This window comes from Mus musculus, chromosome 14 (genome assembly GCF_000001635.26).
Source record: "Mus musculus strain C57BL/6J chromosome 14, GRCm38.p6 C57BL/6J".
NCBI classification, from domain to species: domain Eukaryota; kingdom Metazoa; phylum Chordata; class Mammalia; order Rodentia; family Muridae; genus Mus; species Mus musculus.
In genome coordinates, this window is record NC_000080.6 from 53,267,445 (window position 1) to 53,292,316 (window position 24,872).

At 40.5% G+C, this 24,872-nt stretch overlaps 1 pseudogene, 2 gene segments (V, D, J or C) and 1 further gene; 3 read left to right on the forward strand and 1 right to left on the reverse strand.

Moving 5' to 3' along the window:
- Tcra (T cell receptor alpha chain) overlaps positions 1-24,872 on the forward strand; it is a 1,796,232-nt gene that overhangs the window by 839,478 nt on the left and 931,882 nt on the right.
- Trav15n-2 (T cell receptor alpha variable 15N-2) lies at positions 519-1,091 on the forward strand. The segment is given in 2 exon segments: positions 519-567; positions 789-1,091. Coding segments are annotated over 2 exon segments (352 nt in total).
- On the reverse strand, positions 13,068-14,114 carry Gm3922 (predicted gene 3922; annotated as a pseudogene).
- Trav3n-3 (T cell receptor alpha variable 3N-3) lies at positions 16,225-16,731 on the forward strand. The segment is given in 2 exon segments: positions 16,225-16,276; positions 16,441-16,731. Coding segments are annotated over 2 exon segments (343 nt in total).

A 24,872-nucleotide genomic window follows, 5' to 3' on the forward strand; every position in this document is an offset into this window, starting at 1 on the left:
TTCATTGGAGAATTTAGATAGACCATCCCACTCACTAAGGGAGGAAGACTATTTCATATCTCAGTGTTTCATGGGGAAGTTCATGGGCTCCATGAGGAACTTATTATCTTTTATTAAGCTTAACTAGACAATAGAATAACGCCCATGTGTGTTAAAGCAACTAAGCCCTCAGCAGGCATGAACTTTCTGAGGCTCCTTTTTAAGTGTGGACTCTTGACTATTAAGAAAGTCAAGAAAGCAAGTCAAAGTCTGTGATGAGCTACACATTTAGTCTCTGCATATGGGACTTGTGGCCTATAATCACACACACACACACACACACACACACACACACACACACACACACACACACACACGCACACACACACGCACACTCACACACTCACACACAAACCATTTCCTGCTTGAGGTAATGTAATACACACAGGCAGTACATATATGCACACTGCCTGTCTCTCAGACACTGAGAGCTGAGCTGAGGCAGAGCAGACACACTCATGCAGAGGGACATGTGTCACATGCCTCCTCAGAGCCTGCTCTGTGTGCTGGTGGCCTTGGCTTTCTCTGGTATGAATGCATCATGTGTAACTAAGGATATCAAACATGGAGCATTGCTGGTCATATGGTAGTTCTTATAGACATGAGGGGGAAGAGGGACTGGAGAGAAGCCAGCACTCTGTATCTTTAGTGAGGTTTCTCTTTGGGTCTTAAGGTACCCAATTCCAACAGTGTTTTGTTTATACTATAAGAGGATAAACTTCTAATTCTTTCTTCTTATTACTCTGCAGGATGCAATGTGGCCCAGAGAGTGACTCAGGTCCAGCCAACAGGCAGCAGTCAGTGGGGAGAAGAAGTCACCCTGGACTGTTCATATGAGACAAGTGAATACTTCTACCGTATTTTTTGGTACAGGCAGCTTTTTAGTGGAGAGATGGTTTTCCTTATTTACCAACCTTCTTTTGACACTCAGAACCAGAGGAGCGGCCGCTACTCTGTAGTCTTCCAGAAATCATTCAAGTCCATCAGCCTTGTCATTTCAGCCTCACAGCCAGAGGATTCAGGGACGTACTTCTGCGCTCTCTCGGAACTGACACGGTGTTTGAAGTGATAGCACAAGCTGAACAAAAACTGGGGCTCCTTAAGCAGAGCCCCTCTGAGGGAGAGAGTCCAGCCGAGACGCACACCTGCACATCCTGAACAAGGAGACCCCAACTGTGGATGCTGCCTCTGTGGTCTGCATCAGAACTGTGTTTCTAAGTAAAACCTCAGTCCGTGCAGTTCAGAAACAGTTATGGTGAGCGGCTTTCTATAATACTTTGTCTTGAAACAGAGTTAAAAATAGACCACAGAGAACATGTGTAATGTTTTCTACAGTTGGGAACCTTGCATCATAATAATTTAAAGTTTCTCTTTAATTTGGCAACAGCACATACCTCAGATGAGGTATTTGGAATAGCAAAGAACATGGTTTCCTGGTAAAAGTCACACTCAGAGAAGGAGACCCAGCCTGAGTGAAGTCGTCAGAGACAGATTATAAGGATTTCACCCCATGAAATACTGGTGGTGACCAGGTTAGCCCCACAAATCTTTATCTTTGCATCTAGTACTGGTCCTGGGGTCAGCTTGACCAGCAGCTGGGAAGGACAGCTGCATGTGCACATCACCTGGCTGTATTGAGACTTGTAAGAATTCAGTGAAACTCAGAAAGCCAGTGGAATCTAGAAAGACAAACCCGAGTAAAGAAAAGCTATAGAATTGAGGAGTAGAATGTTAATGGTAAAGTGAGCTGGAATCTCCTTGACATCAAATGTTTATAGGACCTGAATCTGCAGCGCTATATATAAAAATAATTAAATATATCACACCTGTTTCTCAAGTCTTCCACAGTTGCTTTTTCCATGCCCATCCCCAAAACAGAGCAACATGGAGAAGGAAGTTCTGAGAAATGTGTTTCCAGGTACATTTTTAAAGATTATTTTTTATATTATGTGTGTATCCTTTTTGCCAGCATGTGTATGTGAGTGCTGGGTGTTAATCTGGTCCTCATGGAGGCCAGAAGGGGGTATTAGATTCTAGAAATGAGAGTTACTGAAGGGAAGGATTCACCATGTGAATGTCAGGAACTGAATCTGAGTCCTCTGCAAAAGCAGTGACTGCTTTTAACTAGCAACTCTATGGCCCCGCCCCTGTTTCTAGGTAATTTGCATAAACTGCATGATAAAAGAGGTAAATAGCTTCCATTCATCAACTAAAAGTCATAGGCTACCTGGGTGCTTTAACAATGAATACTATCCCTGTCTCCAAGAAACACCTTCTATAGCTAGGAACACCAAACAACAGCGATTAGCACATGAAGTCAATGAACTCTGTAAACAAGAGGCACAGCAAGTCTCATATCTGAAAAAGGAGACTTCAGACCACAGCTAGTCAGGAGAGAGCTACTACATAGCCACAAAGGGTAAGCCTTGGGCCTGTGAGTGCATGGAGCTTTAGTGTCCAGTTCAACAAAATAAACTCTGATTGATAGAAAATGTCACATGAGTCCCTAATTAGTAATGATCTTAGACTTCATTGCCTCACTGTGACTTTAGCAAGCCTTCCTAAGTTAACAACCAACCAAAATACCTTCAGAGCAAAGGGATCCTGCAAGTCCACCTCTCTGAATTTGGCAGGAGAATCCCAGGCAGGGCAGGGAAGGCAATATGCACTTAGAGAACTCACTAAATGCAAACAACAAAATATTGTTAACAGATGTAAAATTTATATTCTTTACTCTAAGAAGCAAAAGCCCTGATGCTTTATTAAAAAGCCTGATAAGTCAACAAGGGAAACAAATTTTAAAGAACATTTTAATGAAAAACTGTAACATCCTAAGAATTTGTTTGTAGTTCTCCTTTTTAAAGGTTCCTCAGTTGGACTTAATAGCATCTGCCTGCAGTTTTAAGTTACCTGTGTACCTGTGGCAGAGGATTGTCAGTTTGAAGCAACCCAATACAACAGCTACAACTTGCCTAAAACAAAACAATAACAAAGTTAAAAAGCTGGAGACTTTACTGGAAAATTGTTTTTGCAATGTGTAGTTTGTTAGGAAGCATCTAGGCAATTCTAAAAACTAGCAGGTGATCTTTTCTGAGATGGTTTCACCATGGACTATAAAATCACAATGGATGATCCCGTCTAGATAAGGCCAAAGGGAGGACACTTTAGGAAAGATTCCTGCTAGTGATATGCTTTTCCTGTTAAAAAATATATAAAACAGTCACTGGGTATTAGCCCACCGTTTGGGCAGATTTCTGCAGATCAACAAAGATGCACTGTCTTATGATGCTACATAGACAGATGATTTCTTAATTCTTAATGATGATTCTATAAGAATTCTTAAAATTAGACTAAAAATTATTAAACCTTTGATAATAGGACTGCCATTTAAGCCCTCTCTGATACAAAAATTGCAATTAGAACTCGGCTCGTAATCCCTTGTTATGAGTTAGTTGCTTCTGAGATAGAAAAGAGGCACTGACAACTTAGAACACATTCTAAGAGCTTGTAAAACAGTTAACCAACAGTTGTAAAAAGGAACCAATGATTTATTATGGGTGCAAGGACAGAAGATAAAATACTAGCTGAGTTTATCTATGCAAAACTGCAGTGTCATCTTAGATACAAAAATTATGATCTTTAGCTCTTCGTCAACCTGTAGAGCCAGGTAATTACTCTTAATGAAAATATATACAAACATCTCTGTTATTAACTTCTTACTCAATTTATGATTTGAATTTATGTTTGAACTTTTAGTGAACTTTTGTTTTTGTTTTTTTGTTGTTGTTGTTGTTGTTGTTGTTGTTTGTTTTTTTAAAGGGTGCTTGGAAAACCAAGTGATCTATTCTCCTCGAAAAGGCACAAAAAACTATTAACAATTACATTCCATGCCATTATTATATCAGAGCAGGAGAAGAAAGCAAGATTAAAAGGACAGCAGAGTAGAGTAACTTAGAAATTAAAAGGGAACTCAGAAATGAAGAGAGCAATACACAAAATGAAAAGATTTCTCTTCCTTTTGGGCCAGAGAAGAAGCTGTAGAGAGAGCAGAAAGAGTGGACAGGCTTCACAGCAAGGCAGGTTTAGTCTTACTAAAGAGGACAAGGGTTTTTTCCTCATAGACTTGGGTTTAATTCATTTAGCAATAAAATGGTAGAAGCTTTTTTTTCTCTATGCAATAAAGATTGGAGGTCACTTTTCATCCAGCATGGGCGAATTCTTTCTGCACTGGAGCTTGGTCTTTTACTCCATATGCATATGTAAGTGTGTGTGTGTGTAAATATGTAGTTATGAGGTAAGTATGTAGCAGGGCCCAACTGGAATGCATGAAGACACATGAGTTTGTATATGGTAGTATGTGAGTTTATGCATATTTGCTTGTGTAAAAGTTTTTCCTTAAGTGACTCTCTTCTCCTGGTTCAGTAAAAGTTTATTGCTCCAAACCTCCTCCTGCCTGACAAGGGAGAAGCCAGGCTTCTGGGCAAGAGAGAAAAAGGTTCTAGCAATTAATCCTTTACTTAATCCTCTGCTGTTAGGCTACTGGCGTTAATCATCCAAGCCAGCAGTTTTTAACTCATTCTTGCTCAGAACGAACAGGAAAGATTTTAGGATATTTTCTAGAAGTTATCAGCAAGTATAAAGTATAGTCAGAGAGCTAGAAGGCCAGAGACTATCGGTCTTTAAATCTACCTCTATGTCCAGCTCTGTGTCCTGTTTCAGCCCATTCCAGCCTGGGCAGTCTTCTGGCAATAGTTATTTCCTTTCTCTAAAGAAATAATAACTTCAGTCTCTTACACTGTGTTGAAATGGTCTTCTTTCCTCAGCACAAAAATCACACAGGAACAGCTCCTAATGTGTGGGTTCCTATTTTTCTTTTTTTCTTTTTGAGAACAGAGCAAGGTAGCTGGGTATCTCAGTAATGGTGACAACACTGGTTGTATCTGACCTAAGAGAATGGAGAAAAAGATGCTAACTATAAACACACATTACCCAAGGAACAACAGATCTAAAAACCATCAACTCACCTGTTAACAGTGTTGAATGCCTCAACTAGGCTCTTCTGTAGTCCTGTGCTGTTAAGTATAAGGAGCCTGAGGGAAAGCTTAGCCCAGAAGCACACAGGCCATGTTTCCCCACAAGGACCTCTGTCCCTGGTAACTGTCCCATCAAATCCCAACGTGCTGGGGCTCTGCACTTCCTGTAAATCCAACCACTTGTGAAGACTTTGGCTGAATCTTTAACATTTTCCTTCCCTGAGATACCATGCTCTAGCTTATTCCAAATATGGAAAAGTAAAATAATTTTTAAAAAACGTATTTATATCTTAAATTCTTTCATTTTTTTAAAAAAATAAATTCCAAACTATTGAACTTCTGAAAGAATGAGGTAGAGGGATATGGGTGGACAGGAAAGCATAAGTAGCCCCCTGAGAGGTTCCTAGAAGACACACAAAGAAGAGTGGCTGGGAAGTAAGGGTATGGATACCTAAACAGGACCCACAGAGGACAGAGGACTCAGAGGGCTATAAAAGGCTCAATCATATCGTTTTAGTAAACTCCCAGCCTTAGTGCATCTCCCATCCCTACCAAATAAAATTTTACTTTCTCATCCTCTGAGGCTCATGTGTCTTTTCCCTGACATTTAGTCCTTTTTCCCTGGCCCTCCTTCTAAGCCTCCTGGTTTTCTGTAGCCTGTGTTCTGTCACTCCATTATTTTCTGTTTCCTTTTTTTCCTGCCCTCCCTTAAGATCTGTGTTTTCCCACTCCTGGTCCTTTACTAGTTCATTGGTCAATGACATCGGTCCACTTAGGAGAAAAAAACATGCAGTGTTTGTTCTGACAAAGAAAAAATTTTTTGGACTGAATCTGCCACCAGAGGTCTAACTGAAGTTATTTGATATTTGAGCTGAGCTCCTGGCTGCCCTCTAGTGCTCAGGAGTTAATTTGGAAGAACACCTACTGGTAGCAATAGTTGTTATTGCTGATTTGAAATTAGAATTTTGTGACCAGCATGGCAGGGGGAGGATCCAGGAAGAAGGCTGTGGTATTTGATCTACAGCTATCAGATACAATGGTGATTCACGTAGGAGTACCACGTACGACCCATCTATGTTCTGTGCTGGAGAGCAGAAGACTGCTTAAGATATGGGGCTTAGCCTTGTGGTCCAAGGTGGGGCGTTTTTCTTTGCTAGGTGAAATTTATGCCTATATTTTGACCTTTTTTGTACTGTAGAAATACCCTGAGATCTAGGAACAAGTCACTGATAGAGAGAAAGCTGCTGTAGGTAGCATGTCATAGTGAGCTTTTATTAGATATTTTCTTTATTTACATTTCAAATGTTATCCCCTTACCTCACTTCCCCTTCAAACCTCCCCCATCCTCTCCCCTCCCCCTGCTCATTAACCTACCACTCCCACTTACCTGTCCTCCCATTCCCCTACACTGGGGCACTGAGCCTTCACAAGGCCAAGGGCCTCTTCTCCCATTGATGACCGACTAGGCCATCCTCTGCTACATATGCGGCTGAAGCCTTGAGTCCCTCCTTGTGTACTCTTTGGTTGGTGCTTTAGTCTCATGCAAATATATCACTGTTTGTTCATAGTTACCTCAGCACCATCCCTTGTTCCATCCATAGTCCTGCAGTGTTATCTCCCTCCAAATGTTCCCAGTCTGCATTTCTCTCTTTCTCATATATGTGCAACCTTACTGAATCCATTTTTGTATTGTCTATATGTACATGTGTTTAGGCCTGACAAGTTAGGATTGAAAAACCTATGTGAGAGCTTGTTCCTGGAGGAAACCGATCCTACCTCTATCTGCAGCTTTTATCACCTTATTCTTTGTATCTTGATCAATTGTGATATTTGTCCTATTTGAGGGGGGATGTTCATAACTTTGTCTTTGTAAATTGTCTTGATTGTTAATAATTGCCAGGAGGTCTAGTCCACTATGGGCCAGATCATCCTAGGCAGACGGTCCTAAATTGTATAAGAAATCTATGTGTATAAGATCACCTGCAAGCCAGAGAGTAAACAACATCCTTTGTTCGTGCTGTATCTCTTTGGCTGTAAAGTGCACTGCTTGGCCAGAGGTAATCCTGGATAAAATAGCAGGCAAAGCTGCTTTTAAGTTTCTGCACTGACTTTCCTCAGTGATGGACTATCATCTGGAACTATACGCTAAAATAAAGCTTTTTCTTTCTCAAGTTGTTGTTTTGTTTGCTTGCTTGTTTGTTTGTTTGTTTGTTTTGGTCAAGATATTAGCCATAGCAACAGATATCAATTCCAGTAAGTGTGGTCAATACTTATATCAGTATGGGCATGGGAAACCTACGAACATCTACACCTTCAAGAAAGATTGATTTGTCATTTGCTATTCCCAGAAGTTATCAACTGACAATAGTCCTCTGCATGGGGCATTTCCCTATTTATGTGGCATATTTGGCTGGCTTAGTCTCATGTAAGGAAATGCCATGTAAGAAATCACATATGCTATGAATTCATAACTATGACAGCCATGCCATGTCCAGAAAACAGCAATCCACAGCAGTCCTTCTTATCTCCTAGTTCTGAGATCTCTATCTTTCTATCTATCTGTCTCTCTCTCTCTCTGTCTCCCTCTCTCTGTCTCTCTCTGTCTCTGTCTCCCTCTCTCTCTAATCATCTAATTTTTCACAATATTTTGAGACAGTGTTTTTCTGTGTTGCCCTCGCTGCTTTGGAACTTACTTTGTAGATCAAGTTGACTTCAAACTCAGACTTGCCTGACTATGTCTCCCAGGGGCTGCAATTAAAGGTGTGTGCCACCACCGCTCTGATATGTGTTCTACCTCCTCTTCTTTAATGTTCCCTGAGCCTTGCCAGAGAGACTAATAAAAATGTCCCATTTAGGGTTGAACACTCACAGTTTTTTATTTTTTATTTTATTTTTTTTTATTTTTTAGTTCTTTGACCAAATAAGTATTTCTGCACTGAATGCTGTCCACCACAAAAAGAAACTTCTATGAACAACGTTGACACCACTGACAGCCTATGGGCATAAACATAAACATTTTGTCCTAGTTTGTATCTCTGTTGCCATGTTAAAACATACTATCAAAAACCAAATTAGGGATGAAAGAGATTATTCTGTCTTGCCACTTATCAGCTGTCCTAGAAGGAATCTAAGGTAGAAACTCAAGGCAGGAATCTGGAGGCCACAACTGAAGCTGAGATCACAGAAAAATCTTGCTTTCTGACTTGATTTACTGGCCTACTCAGCATTCTTTTTTAGAAAGCCAGGACCACCTGTCCAAGGGAGAATTACCTGTAGTGGACTGGGCCTGCTCACAGACATTATTAATCAAGAAAGAGCTGCACAGATATGCTTACATGACATTCTGAGTGAAGAGATTCCTCAGTTAAAATTTCTTCTTCCCAAGTGACTGCAGATTGTGTCAAGTTGCCTAATGCAAATGCCACAGTTGAACACTTGTCAGTTTGACATATAAACACATCAGTACTAACTCATAACCATTCCTTTCTTGGTGATTTCTAGGATTTCATGTTAATATCACAATATAAAACTTAGCATACCTTTAAAATGCTCGGTCTTTACAATTCACACTTTACATTTTCAGAGACCCTTTAAATATTCAAATTCTCCTAGAAATTCATCTTAGTATCTTAAGGATGGATTCTTGTACAATAAAAACAAATTAAAACCAGGGAACAGTTACAACCAGATTAAAGATAAACCCAGGCCCACCAGCATAAATAAATAGTTCATTGTGTGGTGTCTGAAACTCACTCATGATTTTCTGGGCTCCAAAGGGCTTGGATATCTCCACTTCTACAGGTTTGCCATCCTCAGCCCATGTAGCTTCTCTCATGGGCTCAGGGTGGGGCCACTCTAGAGCTGCCACTGTACTTGAAGACTGACCCACAGTCCTAAGTCCTAATGTCTTCAATGCACTGAAGTCTCCACTGCTGATGAGGCTGCACCTTCATTTAAGGCCTCTCCAGGATGCTCGCCACTGTCTCCTTTAATCCTGGATCTCCATGGAAATTATGTCTATACTTAACGTCTTTGTCATGCTGTTTTAATTATTATGGCTCAGTGGTAAATTTGAAGTCTGTAATGGGTAGACCTCCCTCACGGTCCTCTTTGTTTTTGGTTGCTTTGTCTCTCTTTGGTCTTTTGTACATCCCTGTCAATTTTGTAGATTGGCTTTCTGTCTACATCTATGAAAAATGGCCTTGAAATTTTGTTTAAGGTTTATATGAATTTCTCCCATAAAACTTGTTATCCTACCAAAACCCAGTATGTAGATATGATAACAACCATAATTAATATCTCTGGTATATTCTTTTTTCCCCCATTGGCTCTAAATCACCAAGTATTTTTTTTATTAGATATCTTAAAGTGATTTTCCTTTCTTTGTCTTTTCAGTATGAGCATTGAAGGTCCTGACTGGAGGTTTGTTTTTGTTTTTGTTTTTCCCTTAATTTTGCACAGGGTGATAAGCATCGTTTTATTCTTCTACATAGAGTTATCTATTTTTCATCAGCATCATTTACTGAAGGAAGTGTGTTTTTACCATTGCATATGCTGTTGTGTTGTTTTACTTCTGAGTCCTCAAGTCTAATTCCATTGGACTATGTGTTTCGTGTGTGTGTGTGTGTGTGTGTGTGCATGTGTGTGTGTATGTGCATGTTTGTGTGTATGTGTGTATGTATGTGTGTATGTATGTGTGTGTGTGCATGTGTGTGTGTGTGTGCATGTGTTATTATCTGTGTCTTACAGCAGGTAAAGCAGACCTCATAGGATATTTTAATAGAGTGCCTTCAGTTTCTACTTATGGAGCATTTTGAAGAGCATGGCTACAGTTTCTTACAGATCTGGGAGAATCTGACATTCGGTGTCCTATCCTGACCATTTCTCTGTATGGAATCTCCTCTGCTTCACTCTCCCTGCCTCCTGTGGATCTTTTTATGCGGTTTATATCTTCCTGGTGTAATGTTTTGCAATTCATATATTTTCAGAAATTCATCTACTTCTATATTTTCATCTTCTTTTATATTTTCAGCTTCTTATAGTTTCAAAATAAACAGCCTTTACAGCCCATGTGATTTATTTGTAACTCTTCTCGCACCCATTTTCACCTAGAGCTTTATGAATTTGTGTTAGTGCATCTCTTGGTTAATTAGGATAAGAATTTTCAATCTTTTCCTTTAACAAGCCACCTTTGTTTTATTTTTAATATTTTTTGTCGTATACCTCCCATTTCATGTTCTGCGCGATGCTTTGTTACTTCTGCCCTTCTGTTGTGAGGTTTTGCTTTGTTCTTTTTCTAGGACCTTGAGGTACATCATCAACATTAGTTTATTTGATGATTCTTCTGTTTTATTTTTACCTTGCCTATCTTTTTATTTGTTATTTGAGAATTTCATAATATATACACTATGTTTAATCAAATTCAGTCCTCATTCCCTTATTTCTAAATCCTCTCCTATTCAGCTCATTACACCCTCCCCACAAACCTCCTGTCCTTTTTTTGTTTAGAGCTACTGAGTCTACCTAGATTTTTTTTCAGTATGTAGATGGATGTAGAACCATATAGTGGATCATGGGTAGACCTCCATGGCAACATGACTGAAGAATACTGACTCTCCTTCTCCAACAGCTACTGATTGCCAATAGCTGGTCCATTAGAGCCTTCATGAGCCTTCCCCAATCTGTGTGGGAATTTTGGATGGCTTGATTGTATAGACCTGGTGCATGTAGTCACAGCCAATCAGTTATCCATTCAATCACGAATGGACATCTGGACTGTTTCCATGTCCTAGCTACTGTGACCAATGTAGCAATGAACATGAATAAAAAAGTATTTTTGTAGTAGCATATAATGTCCTTTCGGAAAATGTCCAGAAGAGGTATAACTGGGTCATATGGTTGGTCTATTTTTGCTTTTCTGAGTAATACCCTGTCTTAGTCAGGGTTTCTATTCCTGCATAAACATCATGACCAAGAAGCAAGTTGGGGAGGAAAGGGTTTATTCAGCTTACAATTCCATACTGCTGTTTATCACCAAAGGAAGCCAGGACTGGAACTCAAACAAGTCAGGAAACAGGAGCTGATGCAGAGGCCATGGAGGGATGTTCCTTACTGGCTTGCTTCCCCTGGCTTGCTCAGCCTGCACTCTTATAGAACCAAGATTACCAGCCCAGAGATGGTCCCACCCACATGGGCCTTTCCCCCTTGATCACTAATTGAGAAAATGCCTTACAGTTGGATCTCATGGAGGCATTTCCTCAACTGAAGCTCCTTTCTCTGTGGTAACTCCAGCTGTGTCAAGTTGACACAAAACTAGCCAGTACACACCTACATTAGTTTCCATAGTGGTGTCATTAGTTTACACTATCAACAGTGAATAAGAATCCCCCTGTCTCCACATCATCATTTGTCAATTTTCTCTTTGCCATTCTGACTGGAATAAGACTAAACCCTAAAAATAGTTTTAATTTTCATTTCCCTGATGGGTAAGGATTTTGACTATATAAATTTTTTTCTCAAATTTGTATTTCTTCCTTTAAAAACTCTAGTTATTTCAAATCCCAATTTTTTATTAGGTTGTGTCTGTCTTGCTATTTAGTACTTGCCTTCAGTGATATATAGCTGAGGAAGGTGTTCTCCATCCTTAGGCTGCCTCGTCATTCAAGTGATGGTCTTCGCTGCTGTATGGAAGGTTTTATTTTCACAAAGTCCTGGTCATTGATTGGTGGTCTTAGTGCTTGTGCTACTGGAGCCCTGTTCAGACAGTGCCTTTAGGTCGAAGCAAATTCTCTACAGCTCAGGACATCAGGTCTTGTGCTGAGGCTCTTGATACATTTGAGACTGAGCTTTGTTCAGAGTGAAAGAGAAGGATCTAATTATATTTTGTAGGATGAAGCCTATCTACCATGGTTGATGTGGTCTTTTTGAAGTGTTCCTGAGTTTGATTTGCAAGTGCTTTACTGAGAATATTTGCTTGTATGTGTGTTATGGAAATTGGTCTACAGTTTTCTCTTTTTGTTGAATTTTTGACTAGATATGGTATCAGGGTAATACTGCATTCATAAAAAGAATTTGGAAATATTCCTTCCTTGTGGATTTATGGGATAATTATTTTAGGGGTGTCATTTGTTCTTGCTTTTCTAAGGCTTTCCTGTACATATTTAGCTATGGAACTGGAGATTTCCTAATTTGTTTTGATGCAGGTCCGTACTGTTACAAATTTTCCTTTTTCTGGGTATGGTAAACATGGCTTCAAATCTAACACTCAAAAGGCAGTGGCAGGTGGCTATATGGGATTTTGAGGCTAACCTGGTGAGAACTCACAACTACATAATGAATTCTAGGACAACCAGGATTACAAATAGAAAGACTCTGTCTCAACATGCACCCCCCCCAAAAAAAAACCGAAAATACAAAAATACCAATTGACTAAGCCTTCATTGTGCCCCATAGATATTATGTTGTGTTTTCATTTTCTTTTGTCTTGACTCCATTACCAGTTAATAGCGTGGTACTTAGGCTCCATGGGCTTGTGCTCTTTCTGCAGTTTCCACTGCTTTTAAGAGCTATCTTTATTCTATTGTCATGAGATATAATACAAGATGCTATTACAAATGCCTTACATTTGTTGAGACTTGCTCTGTGTCTTAATACATGGTCAATTTGTAAAAATGTTCATGACATATTGAGAAGTATGTGAGTTCTTCAGTGTTTGGGTTAAATATACTATGTGATCTATTCCATGGATTTTCATTGAAGTTTCATTCTGTTGATTAATTTTCTGAAACATTTCAGTTTGGGTTTTCTTTAGTAATTTTATCTTGTTGTTAAACTGCATTTTCATATCTTGGATTGGCTTCCTTATTTTATTCATCTCTTTGGTTTTTTTTTTTTCTCTGTTTTACTTTGCTTTGTTTTTGTTGTTTGTTTTGTTTTGTTTTTTTGTTTTTACTTTTCTGGAATGTATTCATGTCTTCGCTGAATTATTGGGGGGGGTGTCTAAACTAATTCTATTGTAACAGAGAAACCAGGCAGCAGTACGTCTACATGATTAGAGCAGATGGTGGTTTTCTTTCCCAGGGGCGGAGTCTGAGCCATTCTGGCAGCACAGAAACCCGAGAGTATCTCCTTCTGACCCTACTCTGGATGTCTGACTCATGTGAAGAGACAGGCTGTGCAACCAGGATGAATGGAGAGGTGAAGCTGGGCAGAAGCCCCATCCCAGTAGGAGCCAATCAATCCCTGAAGAGGACACTGAAATCAAGGGCAGGGTCCCTCTCTCCATGGCTCTTTGATGAGAGAGGAGGCTATGGCATGAGCAGAAACAACTATGCTCTCCATTCTTCGATAACTCCCGATAGGATGAGGTTGAAGGTCAACCAAGCAGTAGAACGGGATGAAACTCTAGGCTCTAGAACAGCAATGACAAGACATCCTCTGCTGTCCCTGTTGAAGTGGCAACAGACCTCTGGGTTTTGTAAAGCATAATTTCTGTAATGTAGTCTGCTGACACAGTTGCTCCACACCAGGAGGACAAACTCGAGGACAACTGTTAACGACAGAAAACTGTCTCTGACCTTTAAGGCTCCAGTTCTGGAAATGGTCTGCACAGTGACAAACCGGCTGCTTTTCAACACTTCGTTGTTCTCACCCAGGGCTAGTTCTGCAGAAGCCTTGTAAAATTAAGCCAGTCCCTCAATGGGCATGTATTCTTTGTCCAAACTTTTTGCAGAAATCTGGGCCCCTGCCTTCCGAACACTGGGGAGCACATATGGCTTTCTGTTATCATCCCCGCAGGCACCAACTCCCAGGTCCCTCTTCTTGCTGTTGGTATCTCTCTTGAAGGTTTCTATAACTTCCAGGATGGGATCTGGAGGTTCCATTTCGACATGGGTCCACCAAGAGCTGGCTCTGGCAGAGGCTGCAGCAGCAAGACCTGGGTGAAAGGCAGCAGCCATCCCGGAGAGGACTCGGCTGGAGTCCAGGAGGGCCATGGTGGGAGGTAAGACGGCAGTGGGTGGTAGTAGAGCTGAGATCAGGGAAGCCCTTCATTGAATTGTTTAAGCATACTTATAATCACTCTTTTGAATTCTTTGTCTAGAATTTCTTCCAGGTGATGTGTATGTATGAGATTAGTAATTTGTGGAACAGATCTATGTCTTGGTTTCACATCTTGTTTCTGTTTCTGTGTTGGAATTTCACATCTACAGTACATTGTTGGTTATGGTTCTTCCTTCTTCTTTTTCTTCCTTTGCTACTTCCCCATCCCATCATCCTTGTTCAATCTACCTTTCTTCTTAGCAGAGATATTTCTAATGTACAGGAGAAGACTAAGGGAGAGTAATTTTCCTACTTGGGGCTGGTACAGAAAGTTCCAGAGAGGCATATGTTGTCCTAAGCTGGAGCAGTCAGTAGCCTACTTGTTACCAAGGCTGTGTGGCCTGGGCTCCTGGAACAAAGTTCCTAGAGGTTTTAGATGGTTCTAGTACATCAGGTTGGCCAGGAACTGGAGGATAGTTTCCGAATTGTGTACATCTAAGAGGGGAAGACAAGTCCTTTTCTGGAGGAGGCCCATGGATTGTGTTTGTTTACTAAGTTTCGGGGTGGGGTAGGCATGTCTAAGCATAGGAATCCAGCTTTCTTACCTTCAATCTCTGTATGCTAGACTTCTGAAGCAAAATTCAAGGGGTTCCTGGGAGCTGTAGGTGGGTCTGGTTTATATGCCCATGGGCCGTCCTGAAGCTTAGTTCCCCAGGGGTATAAGTGGGTCTCCTCAAAAGAGAATTTTCACTCTGCTATTCCAATGAAAGTATTTATAATTATAAATCTTTCTTTTAAAACTGCAAACTGCTTTAAACATTTTTAGCTAAAACTTATATTGAGAGAGAGAGAAACACAGAGAAAAAAAGAGAACCTATGAAATTTGCAAACATCTTTGAAAGGTAGCTATGCTCACCATCACATCATCAAAGCCCTATTCATCTTTACAAAGAATATGCTAACTAATAACGAGGAGAGAAATATCAGAATTAAAAGACACCATGGATCAAATGGGCTTAACAGACATTCACAGAGCACAGAGTACGCATTCTTCTCATAGCATGTGGAGGTTTTCTAGAATAGATCATATTGCTGGTCATAATATAAGCCTTAACAAGTACAAAAGAGTTAAAATGACTGCTTGTTTCTTATACGATTGTGGTGGGAGAGGATGAGAATTTGATAGCAAGAGAAACTGCACAATTACATGACGATGGGAAAAGGGCCAATGATTCATTGAAAACAAGCATGGAAGAATTTTAAAATTCCTAGAATAAAATGAAAAATAAGTCACAAATTATAAAAATCTTTTAGATACATTAAAAGCAGTTATACAGACAGGAATATGGTTTAGTGTATAAATTGTCTACCTCTTTCTCTCTCCCTTCTGTCTATTCTCTCTCTCTCTCTCTCTCTCTCTCTGTGTGTGTGTGTGTGTGTTTGTGTTTTCAAGGGTCAGTTGCTCAAAAGTGTTGCATTCCCTTCAGGTGTGTCCCTTTTCTGTGTATTTGTCTTTTCTGATCACTATCAATTTTAAAATCTTTTCACTATGCAGTTTCTCACTGCTTCCAGAAATTCCAAATTTGTATATTTTGGGGTGACTAATGTCTAAACAGGCATTGTATCCTGAGCATGTTGGGATGTTGGGAAAACAGGAGAACAGTGAAATCCACTAATGGAGTACTTGTCTCAATGTTTTCTAGTTTTACTTGGTATTAAATATTCTATATGATGGATGAGACTGTCAAGAATGTTTCAAAAATATTTATTCTAAGATTATAGAAATATTTGAAACTGTGTGCTCTAGGTCGATAACATTCAATCAGTTCTCAGCTCTGCATTCTATAACTGTAAGACAAATTTTGAATAAAAGCAAAAAATAAATAGATTTTAAAAAGTAATGTTATAAAGAGGACTGGAGCAGCTGGTGCGTCAGAAAGAAGCTGTCCACTAGGGGGCAGAGCATCACCGCTCCTGCAAACTCACAAAGACACTTTGGCTTGCCTGTTGTAAGAGCAGCCCTCTGTGCACACAGCTGAAGATGCCTCCGTGTTGTGGAGGTGATCACAGAGGCATCCTGTCTGGCTAAAGGTCAGAGTCTGGAGGGAGCGCAATGAAGACAGTGACTGGACCTTTGTTCCTGTGCTTCTGGCTGCAGCTGAACTGTGAGTGAGAGCTTTTGGGGAACAAGGTGTTTGTCAGTGTTCATTATCAGTCTGTGGAGATAATCAGACTGGACTTCTCTAGATTGCCTGAAATCACTGTAGGGAGGAAAGCAATGTCTGGAGACTGGCAGCCTGATGGTCTTCTGCTGTTTCCTTTTGCACAGGTGTGAGCAGAGGCGAGCAGGTGGAGCAGCGCCCTCCTCACCTGAGTGTCCGGGAGGGAGACAGTGCCGTTATCATCTGCACCTACACAGACCCTAACAGTTATTACTTCTTCTGGTACAAGCAAGAGCCGGGGGCAGGTCTTCAGTTGCTTATGAAGGTTTTCTCAAGTACGGAAATAAACGAAGGACAAGGATTCACTGTCCTACTGAACAAGAAAGACAAACAACTCTCTCTGAACCTCACAGCTGCCCATCCTGGGGACTCAGCCGTGTACTTCTGCGCAGTCAGTGCACAGTGCTCCCCAGGCACCTGCAGCCTGCACATAAACCTGAGACCAGGGCTCGAGACAGATGTGTTTCCCTCTGTTGGGACCAGGAGCTTCCTATATTTTATGCTTCAGAGACAGATATTCTAAAGCATCCTGAAATCCTGTTTCTAAAACATACAATGAGGGCTACAGCATGGTGAATGATGTCTTTGTGAGAGTAACTAATTAGATGTCAAGACTCTAGAGTTGACTGCCAGGTGCCATTTAGATTGCCTCTCAGTGCAACTGATAGAGAATACTCATAATGGAAAGATTCTTATCTTTTAATAATGGTGCTTAGTTTGTTTACTAGGATACTAATGCACAGTACAGAAAATCATTAAAATAGAAAGCAATTTTTTCTTTTTTATTAGATATTTTCTTTATCTACATTTCAAATGTTATCCCCTTTCCTGGTTTCTCCTCCATAAACCCCCTGTCCCCTCCTCCCTCCCCCTGCTCAACAACCCACCCATTCCTGCTTTCTGGCCCTGGCATTCCCTACATTGGGGTTTAGAGGCTTCACAGGACCAAGGCCCTTTCCTCCCATTGATGACCAACTAGGCCATCCTCTGCTACATATGCAGCTAGAGCCATGAGTCCCACCATGTGTACTCTTTGGTTGGTGGTTTAGTCCCTGGGAGCTCTGGGGGTACTGGTTCATTCATATTGTTGTTCCTCCTATGGGGCTGCAAACCCCTTCAGCTCCTCAGGTGCTTTCTCTAGCACCTTCATTGTGGACCTTGTGCTCCACACAAAGGATGGCTATGAGCATCCATCTCTGTATTTTTCAGGCACTGGTGGAGCTTCTCAGGAGTCATCTATGACATGTTTCTGTCAGCTAGCACTTGTTGGCATCCACAATAGTGTACTGGTTTTGGTGACTGTAAATGGGATGGATCCCCAGGTGGGGCAGTCTCTAGATGGTCATTTCTTCAGTTTCTGCTCCACACTTTGTCTCTGTAACTCCTTCCATGGGTATTTTGTTCCCCCTTCTAAGAAGGATTGAAGTACGCACACTTTGGTCTTCCTTCTTAACCTTCATGTGGTTTGTGAATTATATCTAGGGTATTCCAAGCTTCTGGGCTAATATCCACCTATCAGTGAGTGCATATTATGTGTGTTCTTTTGTGAATGGGTTACCTCGCTCAAGATGATATTTTCTAGTTCCATCCATTTGCCTAAGAATTTTATAAATTCATTGTTTTTAATAGCTGTGTAGTAGTTCATTGTGTAAATGTACCACATTTTCTTTTTTAAGGCATTTTTATTAGATATTTTCTTCATTTACATTTCAAATGCCCCATTCAAGCATGGGCAATTTTTACTCACATATGTTCCTAGTTATATCCAGGTATGAGAGTAAAGAATTTGATCTTCCCCAGACAGTTTTAAGTTCCTGGACAATAGAGCAAAGTTTGTCTTGTGAATTTCACAAGACTAAAAACAGAAGAAATGATAATGATGATGATGATGACAATGGTGATGATTTATAATGTATTTATTTATTTATTCACTTTGCATCCCAATATCAGCTTCCCCTCTCAGAATACCCTCTCATACAAATTTTACCCCTAGACCCCTTTTACCCTCTCCTCTGAGAAGGGTGAGCCTCTCTGAGTATAAACCCTCCCCAAATACCCCGTGCATGCACATCAAGTTACTGCAGGACTAGATACATCCTCTCCTCCTGAGACCAGACAAGACAGCCAGTTAGGGGAACAGGATCCATAGGTAGGCAACAGATTCAGGGACAGCCGCCACTCTAGTTGTTGGGGGACCTGCATGAAGACTAAGCTGCACTTCTGCTACCTATGTGCAGGGGGCCTAGGTCTCCAACCCGTGTGTACTCTTTGGTTGGTGCTTCAGTCTCTGAAATCCCCGACAAGCGTTCAGGTTAGTTGACTCTGTTGCTCTTTCTGTGGAGTTCCTGTGTTCACTGGGTCCCCCAGTCCTTCCCCCTAAGTCTTCCACAAGACTCCCTGAGTTCCATCTGATGTTTGGCTGTGGGTCTTTGTATTTGTTTCCATTGGCTGCTGGGTGGAGCCCCTCAGAGGACAGTTATACCAGGATCCTGTCTGCAAGCATAACAGTATCATTAGTAGTGTCTGGGATTGTTTTTGCCCATGGGATGGGTCTCAATTTGGGGCTGTCATTGGTTGGCCACTCCCTTTGTCTCTGTTCTATCTTTGTCCCTGAATATCTTGGAGTTAGGACAAATTTTGGTCAAAGTTTTTGTGGGTGGGTTGCTGTCCTTATCCCCTCTGGGAGTCCTGCTTGGTTACAAGAAGTGGCCACTCCAGGATCCATATCCTCACTGCTAGGAGTCTACACTAGAGTTACACACATAGACACCTTGCTCCCCTCCCAGTGCAGGTCTTTGCCACACCCTAGAGATACCTCCCTTCTCTCTCCCCACACGCAATCTCCCATTCTGCCTCCTTTCACTCAGTTCCCTCTATCCATTCACCTTCAATTTATATTTTATTTCCTCTTCTGATAAAGATCAAATCATCCTCCCTTGCATCCTCCTTGTTATTTTGGGTTCCCTGAGTCTGTGGATCAAAGTAGGGCTACCCTGAACGTTATAGCTACTATCCAGGTAAAAGTGAGTACACAGCATGCATTCCCTTTGGGGTCTGGGTAACCTCACTCAGAACGATGCTTTAGCTCCTTCCATTTGCCTGCACACTTTGTGATGTCCTTGATTTTAATAGCTGAGTAGTATTCCATTGTTTAAATGAACCACATTTTCTTTATCTATTCTTCAGTTGAGGGACATCTAGGTTGTTTCCAGTTTCTGGGTATAACAAATAAAGCTGCTTGAACACAGTTGAGCAAGTGTCCTTGTGGGATGATGGAGAATCTTTTGTGTTTATGCCCAGGAGTGGTATAGCTGGATCTTGAGATAGAACTATTCCTGTTTGTTTGTTTGTTTGTTTGTTTGTTTTTGTTTGTTTTGTTTTTTCTGAGAAAGAGCCACATTGATTTGCAGAGCGTTTTCTTTTTTACAAGTTTCCACTCCACGTAGCAATGGAGGAGTGTTTCCTTCTCTCCACATCCTCCACAGCATGTGCTATTCCTTGAGTTTTTGATCTTAGCCATTCTCATGGGTCTAGGGTGGAATTTCAAGGTCACTTTGATTGGCAAGAGATTTCTCTGTTGAGAATTCTCTGTTTAGCTCTGGACTTCTCTCTCTTCTCTTTTTTATACTTTGTTGCTTTAGTTTATTTCTGAGAATGTAGTTTAATTACATCATTCCTTCCTCCGCTGCTTCCCACAAACCCTCTCATGAGCCCCTCCCTATTCTCCTTTCAACCCATGGCCTGTTGTCATTAATTGTTATTGCAGAACTATATTTCTTGATGAGTTAAGGCAATTCTTTTTCATGATAGTGTACTTTAGCTCTAGCCTACATGATTAATATGCAGTATTTTCATTGCTGCTCAGCTCTAAATGTTTCTTTTTTTTTAATTAGGTATTTTCTTCATTTACATTTCAAATGCTATCCCAAAAGTCCCCAGACCCTCCCCCCTCCACTCCCCTACCCACCCACTCCTACTTCTTGGCCCTGGCGTTCCCCCTTATTAATCTTTTTTGGGGGGTGAGGGTTTCGAGACAGGGTTTCTCTGTATAGCCCTGGTTGTCCTGGAACTCACTTTGTAGACCAGGTTGGCTTCGAACTCAGAAATCCGCCTGCCTCTGCCTCCCGAGTGCTGGGATTAAAGGCGTGCGCCACCACACCCAGCTCTAAATGTTTCTTAATTTCCGGCGTGAATTCCTCTATATCCCGTGGGTCCCTCAAGAGTTTTTTTTTTTTTTAATATTTTTAAATTTACATTTCAAATGTTATCCCCTTTCCTAGTTTCCACTCCAAAAATCACCTATCGCTTCCCCACTGCCCCTGCTCCTCAACCTACCCACTCCTGCTTCCTGGCCTTGGCATTCCCCTATACTGGGGCATAGAACAGTCACAGAACCAAGGGCCTCTCCTCCCATTGATGACCGACTAGGCCATTCTCTGCTACATATTCAGCTAGAGCCATGAGTCCCACCATGTATTTTCTTTGATTGGTGGTTTAGTCCCAGGGAGCTCTGGGGGTACTGGTTAATTCATATTGTTGTTCCTCCTAAGGGACTGCAAACCCCTTCAGGTCCTTGGGTCCTTTCTCTAGCTCCTTCATTGATGACCCTGTGCTTCATCCAATAGATGACTGTGAGTATCCACTTCTGTATTTGTCAGGCACTAGCAGAGCCTCTCAGGAGACAGCTTTATCAGGCTTGTGCTTCTTTTATAATTGGGTTATTGGTGTTGGTGTCTACCTTCTTGAGTCCCTTATGTAATTTAGGTATTAATCCTTTGTTAGATGACAGGTTGGTGACGATCTTTTTCCAATATGTAGGTTGTTGTTTAGTCCTATTGAAGGAGTCCTTTGACTTACTGAAGATTTTCAGTTTTATGAGGTCCCATTTATTAATTGTTGATCTTAGTGCCTGAGCCTTTGGTGGTGTGTTCAGGAAGTCATCTCTCATACCGATGAGTTCAAGCTTATTCTCTACTTTCTGTTCTATTAGATTTAGTGTATCGGGTTTTATGTTGTGGTCTTAGGTCAACTTGGATTTGAGTTTTGTGCAGGGTGATAAATAGGAATTGTTTGCACTCTTCTACATGCTGACAGCCAGCTAGATCATCACTATTTGTTGAAGATGCTCTCTTTTTTCCATTGTATCAATTTGGCTTCTTTTTCAAAAATCAAGTGTCTGTAGGTGCCTTTGTTTCTGGGTCTTCTATTTGATTCCATTGATCAGCCTGTCTGTTTCTATACCAAAACCATGTAACTTTTATTACTATTGCTGTGTAATACAGCTTGAAGTCAGGGATAGTAATATCTCCAGAAGTTTTTTTTTCAGGGTTGTTTTATCTATCCTGTTTTTTTTTGGGGGGGGGGGGTTATTTGCTTGTTTGTTTTTTGTTTTGTTTTGTTTTTATATATGAAGTTGAGAATTGGGGAACACATTTTGATGTTCCTGTGTGAAACTATGATGATACCTTTATTTTATTCAATACATAAAACCTAAGTCTAAATGGATCCTCGATTAAAAATAAAATAGCAAAGCTATAAACCATATCTCAATAAACATGGTATAAATTCTTGCGAATGTTGTAGGCACATCTTTCTTAGATATTTTACTGGAGTGGGAAGGAAAAATGAAAACAGATAAAATGATCTTTATGGTTCAAAGTACATTATTAATAACATGAGAATGGCCCCACAATGGGAAAAAAAGTATTTACAATTCATTTATCTGATAGCACACCTCCAAACACAATTCATAAGCCTCTCCTCACCTTAGTGATGAACAGAGAAATAACCTAGGTTCAAAAATGAGCAAAAAGGTGCATAGATGGTCTTCTAAGAATTTTATGGAAATGCTTGATAAGCACATGAAAGAATGTTAAAAACTGTGAGATTATAGAAAACACTAAACTCTAACAACATATGGCACAGGTGGTGGCTTGAATAGGTACTCCCACCCCCATAGATTCATGTGTTTGAGTGACTGTCTGTACAGAGTGGCACTGTTAGTAGGCATGGCTTTACTGGAGGAAGTGTTGCCTTCTTAGTGAGAGTATGATACTGTGGAGACAGGGCTTTGAGGTCTTGAATACATCCAGTCTGGTTTTGCTGCCTGAGCATCAGGAGGCAGAACTTCAGGCTCCTTCAGCACTGTGTCTGACTGAACATTACCAGGCTTCCCACCATGATGATAGTGGACTAAACTTGCCCATTATGTGTAATATCCATTAACTGTAAGGTAGCCCCAATTACATGTTTTACTTGATAACAGTTGCCTTGGCCATACTGTCTTTTCACAGCAATAAAACCCTAAGACAACATCACTTCCACGAAAACTGAAAATATAAAATAAAGATAATAGAACAAGTTTTGTCTAAAGCATGGAGAACTTGAAATCAGCATGCACTGTTCATGGGAAGGAAAAATATTGAAGCTACTTTGAAAAATAGTAATTAATTACCTAGTAATATACCAAAGAGAAATGAAAGTGTGTCCATAACTTCACAAAGTAGAAATAACCCAGTGTTTGACAATAGATGACTGTAAAAATGTAGCCAACCCATGGAAAACAATGTCACAACAATGGAAAAAAAATGAAATACTGACTTTTGCTACAAAATGAAGTTTGAAATATACAAAAGCATGTGACAGGCACCAACTACAATAGACCACATAGGACAAATGTCTATTTCCATGTAATAGCTATTGACAAAACTCTATCATAGAATACACTTTGAATGGCTGAGTTATACAGTATATGAATGGTCTTTCAATGGAATATTGACAATACAAAACTGTAACAAGCTGAAAAACATTAACAGGCATCTTTAAAGTAAAAACAAAGCTATACAGTCCAAGGCTATTGAGACTGCCCATTTAGATTCTGTGATCTGGACTGAAACACCCACTGCCTCCCGCCTGGAGCTTTTGACATACCAAAGCTTCTGTCCTTGCTGGAAGTCTGTCTTTATGCAGCAGTTTTTACATACTGTCCTAGGTTTCTTTCTATGAGTGTAGTAAAATCTGACCAAAACCAAGTTGGAAAGTAAAAAGTTTATTTGGCTCATGGGTTACGGTCCATCATCAAGGGAAGCCAAGACAGGAAGTCAAGGAAGAACCCAGAATCAGGATCTGAAACAGAACCATGGAGGGGCGCTGCTAACTGAGTTGATTCTTGTGTTTCAGGAAGAATTGTTATTTTTACACAACACAAAACTACCAGAATGAGAGTTCCATTGCCCACAGTGAGTTTGGGACTTTTACGTTGATCATTAGCCAAGAAAATGCTCCAGAGATTTGGCTACAAGCGAATTGATATGCATTTTTCCAGTCTAGGTTCCCTCTTTCTAGATGGCTATTGCTTGTGTCAAGTTGAAAAAAACTACTACAAACTGATCCCTTTACTTCTCAACACATAACCACTATTAAAACCATAACCTTCCATTTCTTGTTTGTACCCAAAGATGTAATGCTAATGCTACAATGTAAATATGGTATAACTTTAAAAGATCAAAGCTTATTTAAAATGTCTCTTTAAAAATCTGTTTTTCCAAGAGTGGAGCAGAGACTGAAGGAAAGGCTACCCAGAGACTGTCCCACGTGGAGATCCATCCCATATGCAGACACCAAACCCAGACACTATTGCTGATGTCAACAAGTGCTTGCTGACTGGAGCCTGATATAGCTGTCTCCTGAGAGGCTCTGCCAGAGCCTGACCAATACACATGTGGATGCTTGCAGCCAACCATTGGACTGAGCCCAAGGACCCTAATGGAGGAGTTAGAGGAAGGACTGAAGGAGCTGAAGGGGATTGGAACACCATAGGAAGAACAACAATATCAACCAACCAACCCCCCACCCAGAGCTCCCAAGGACTAAATCACCATCCAAAGAGTACACATGAAGGGACCCATGGCTCCAGCTGCATATGTAGCAGAGGAATGCCTTATTTAGCATAAGTGGGAAGGGAGGCCTTTTGTCCTGTGAAGGCTTGATGCCCCAATGTAGGGGAATGCTAGCGTGGTGAGGCAGGAGTGGGTGGGGGAGTGGGGGAGCACCCTCTTAGAAGCAAGAGGAGGGGGATGGGCTAGAGGGTTGCAGGGCAGAAACAGGAAAGGGGAAACATTTGAAATGTAAATAAATAAAATAACCAATAAAAATGTTTTTAAAAATTTTTAAATCCATTTTCAATTGTGGGCTCCTTTAAAAATTTACATATATTTTATATATTTATATATCATAATGTAAATTTATCATAATATTATGGCTATATTATATCTTATATGTCACATTATATAGCATAATATATAATAAGTAATAACATTTTAATATAAATATATTATATTATATATAATAACATTATATATGTTATATATGGTAAAATTTTTATAGGAGTCCACAATTAAGAAGCTATACTTTTAAAGAGACATTGGATATTTGAAATAAACTTTGAACTTTTTTTTTTTTTGGTGTTTTGAGACAGAGTTTCTCTGTATAGCCTTGGCTGTCCTGGAACTCACTCTGTAGACCAGGTTGGCCTTGAACT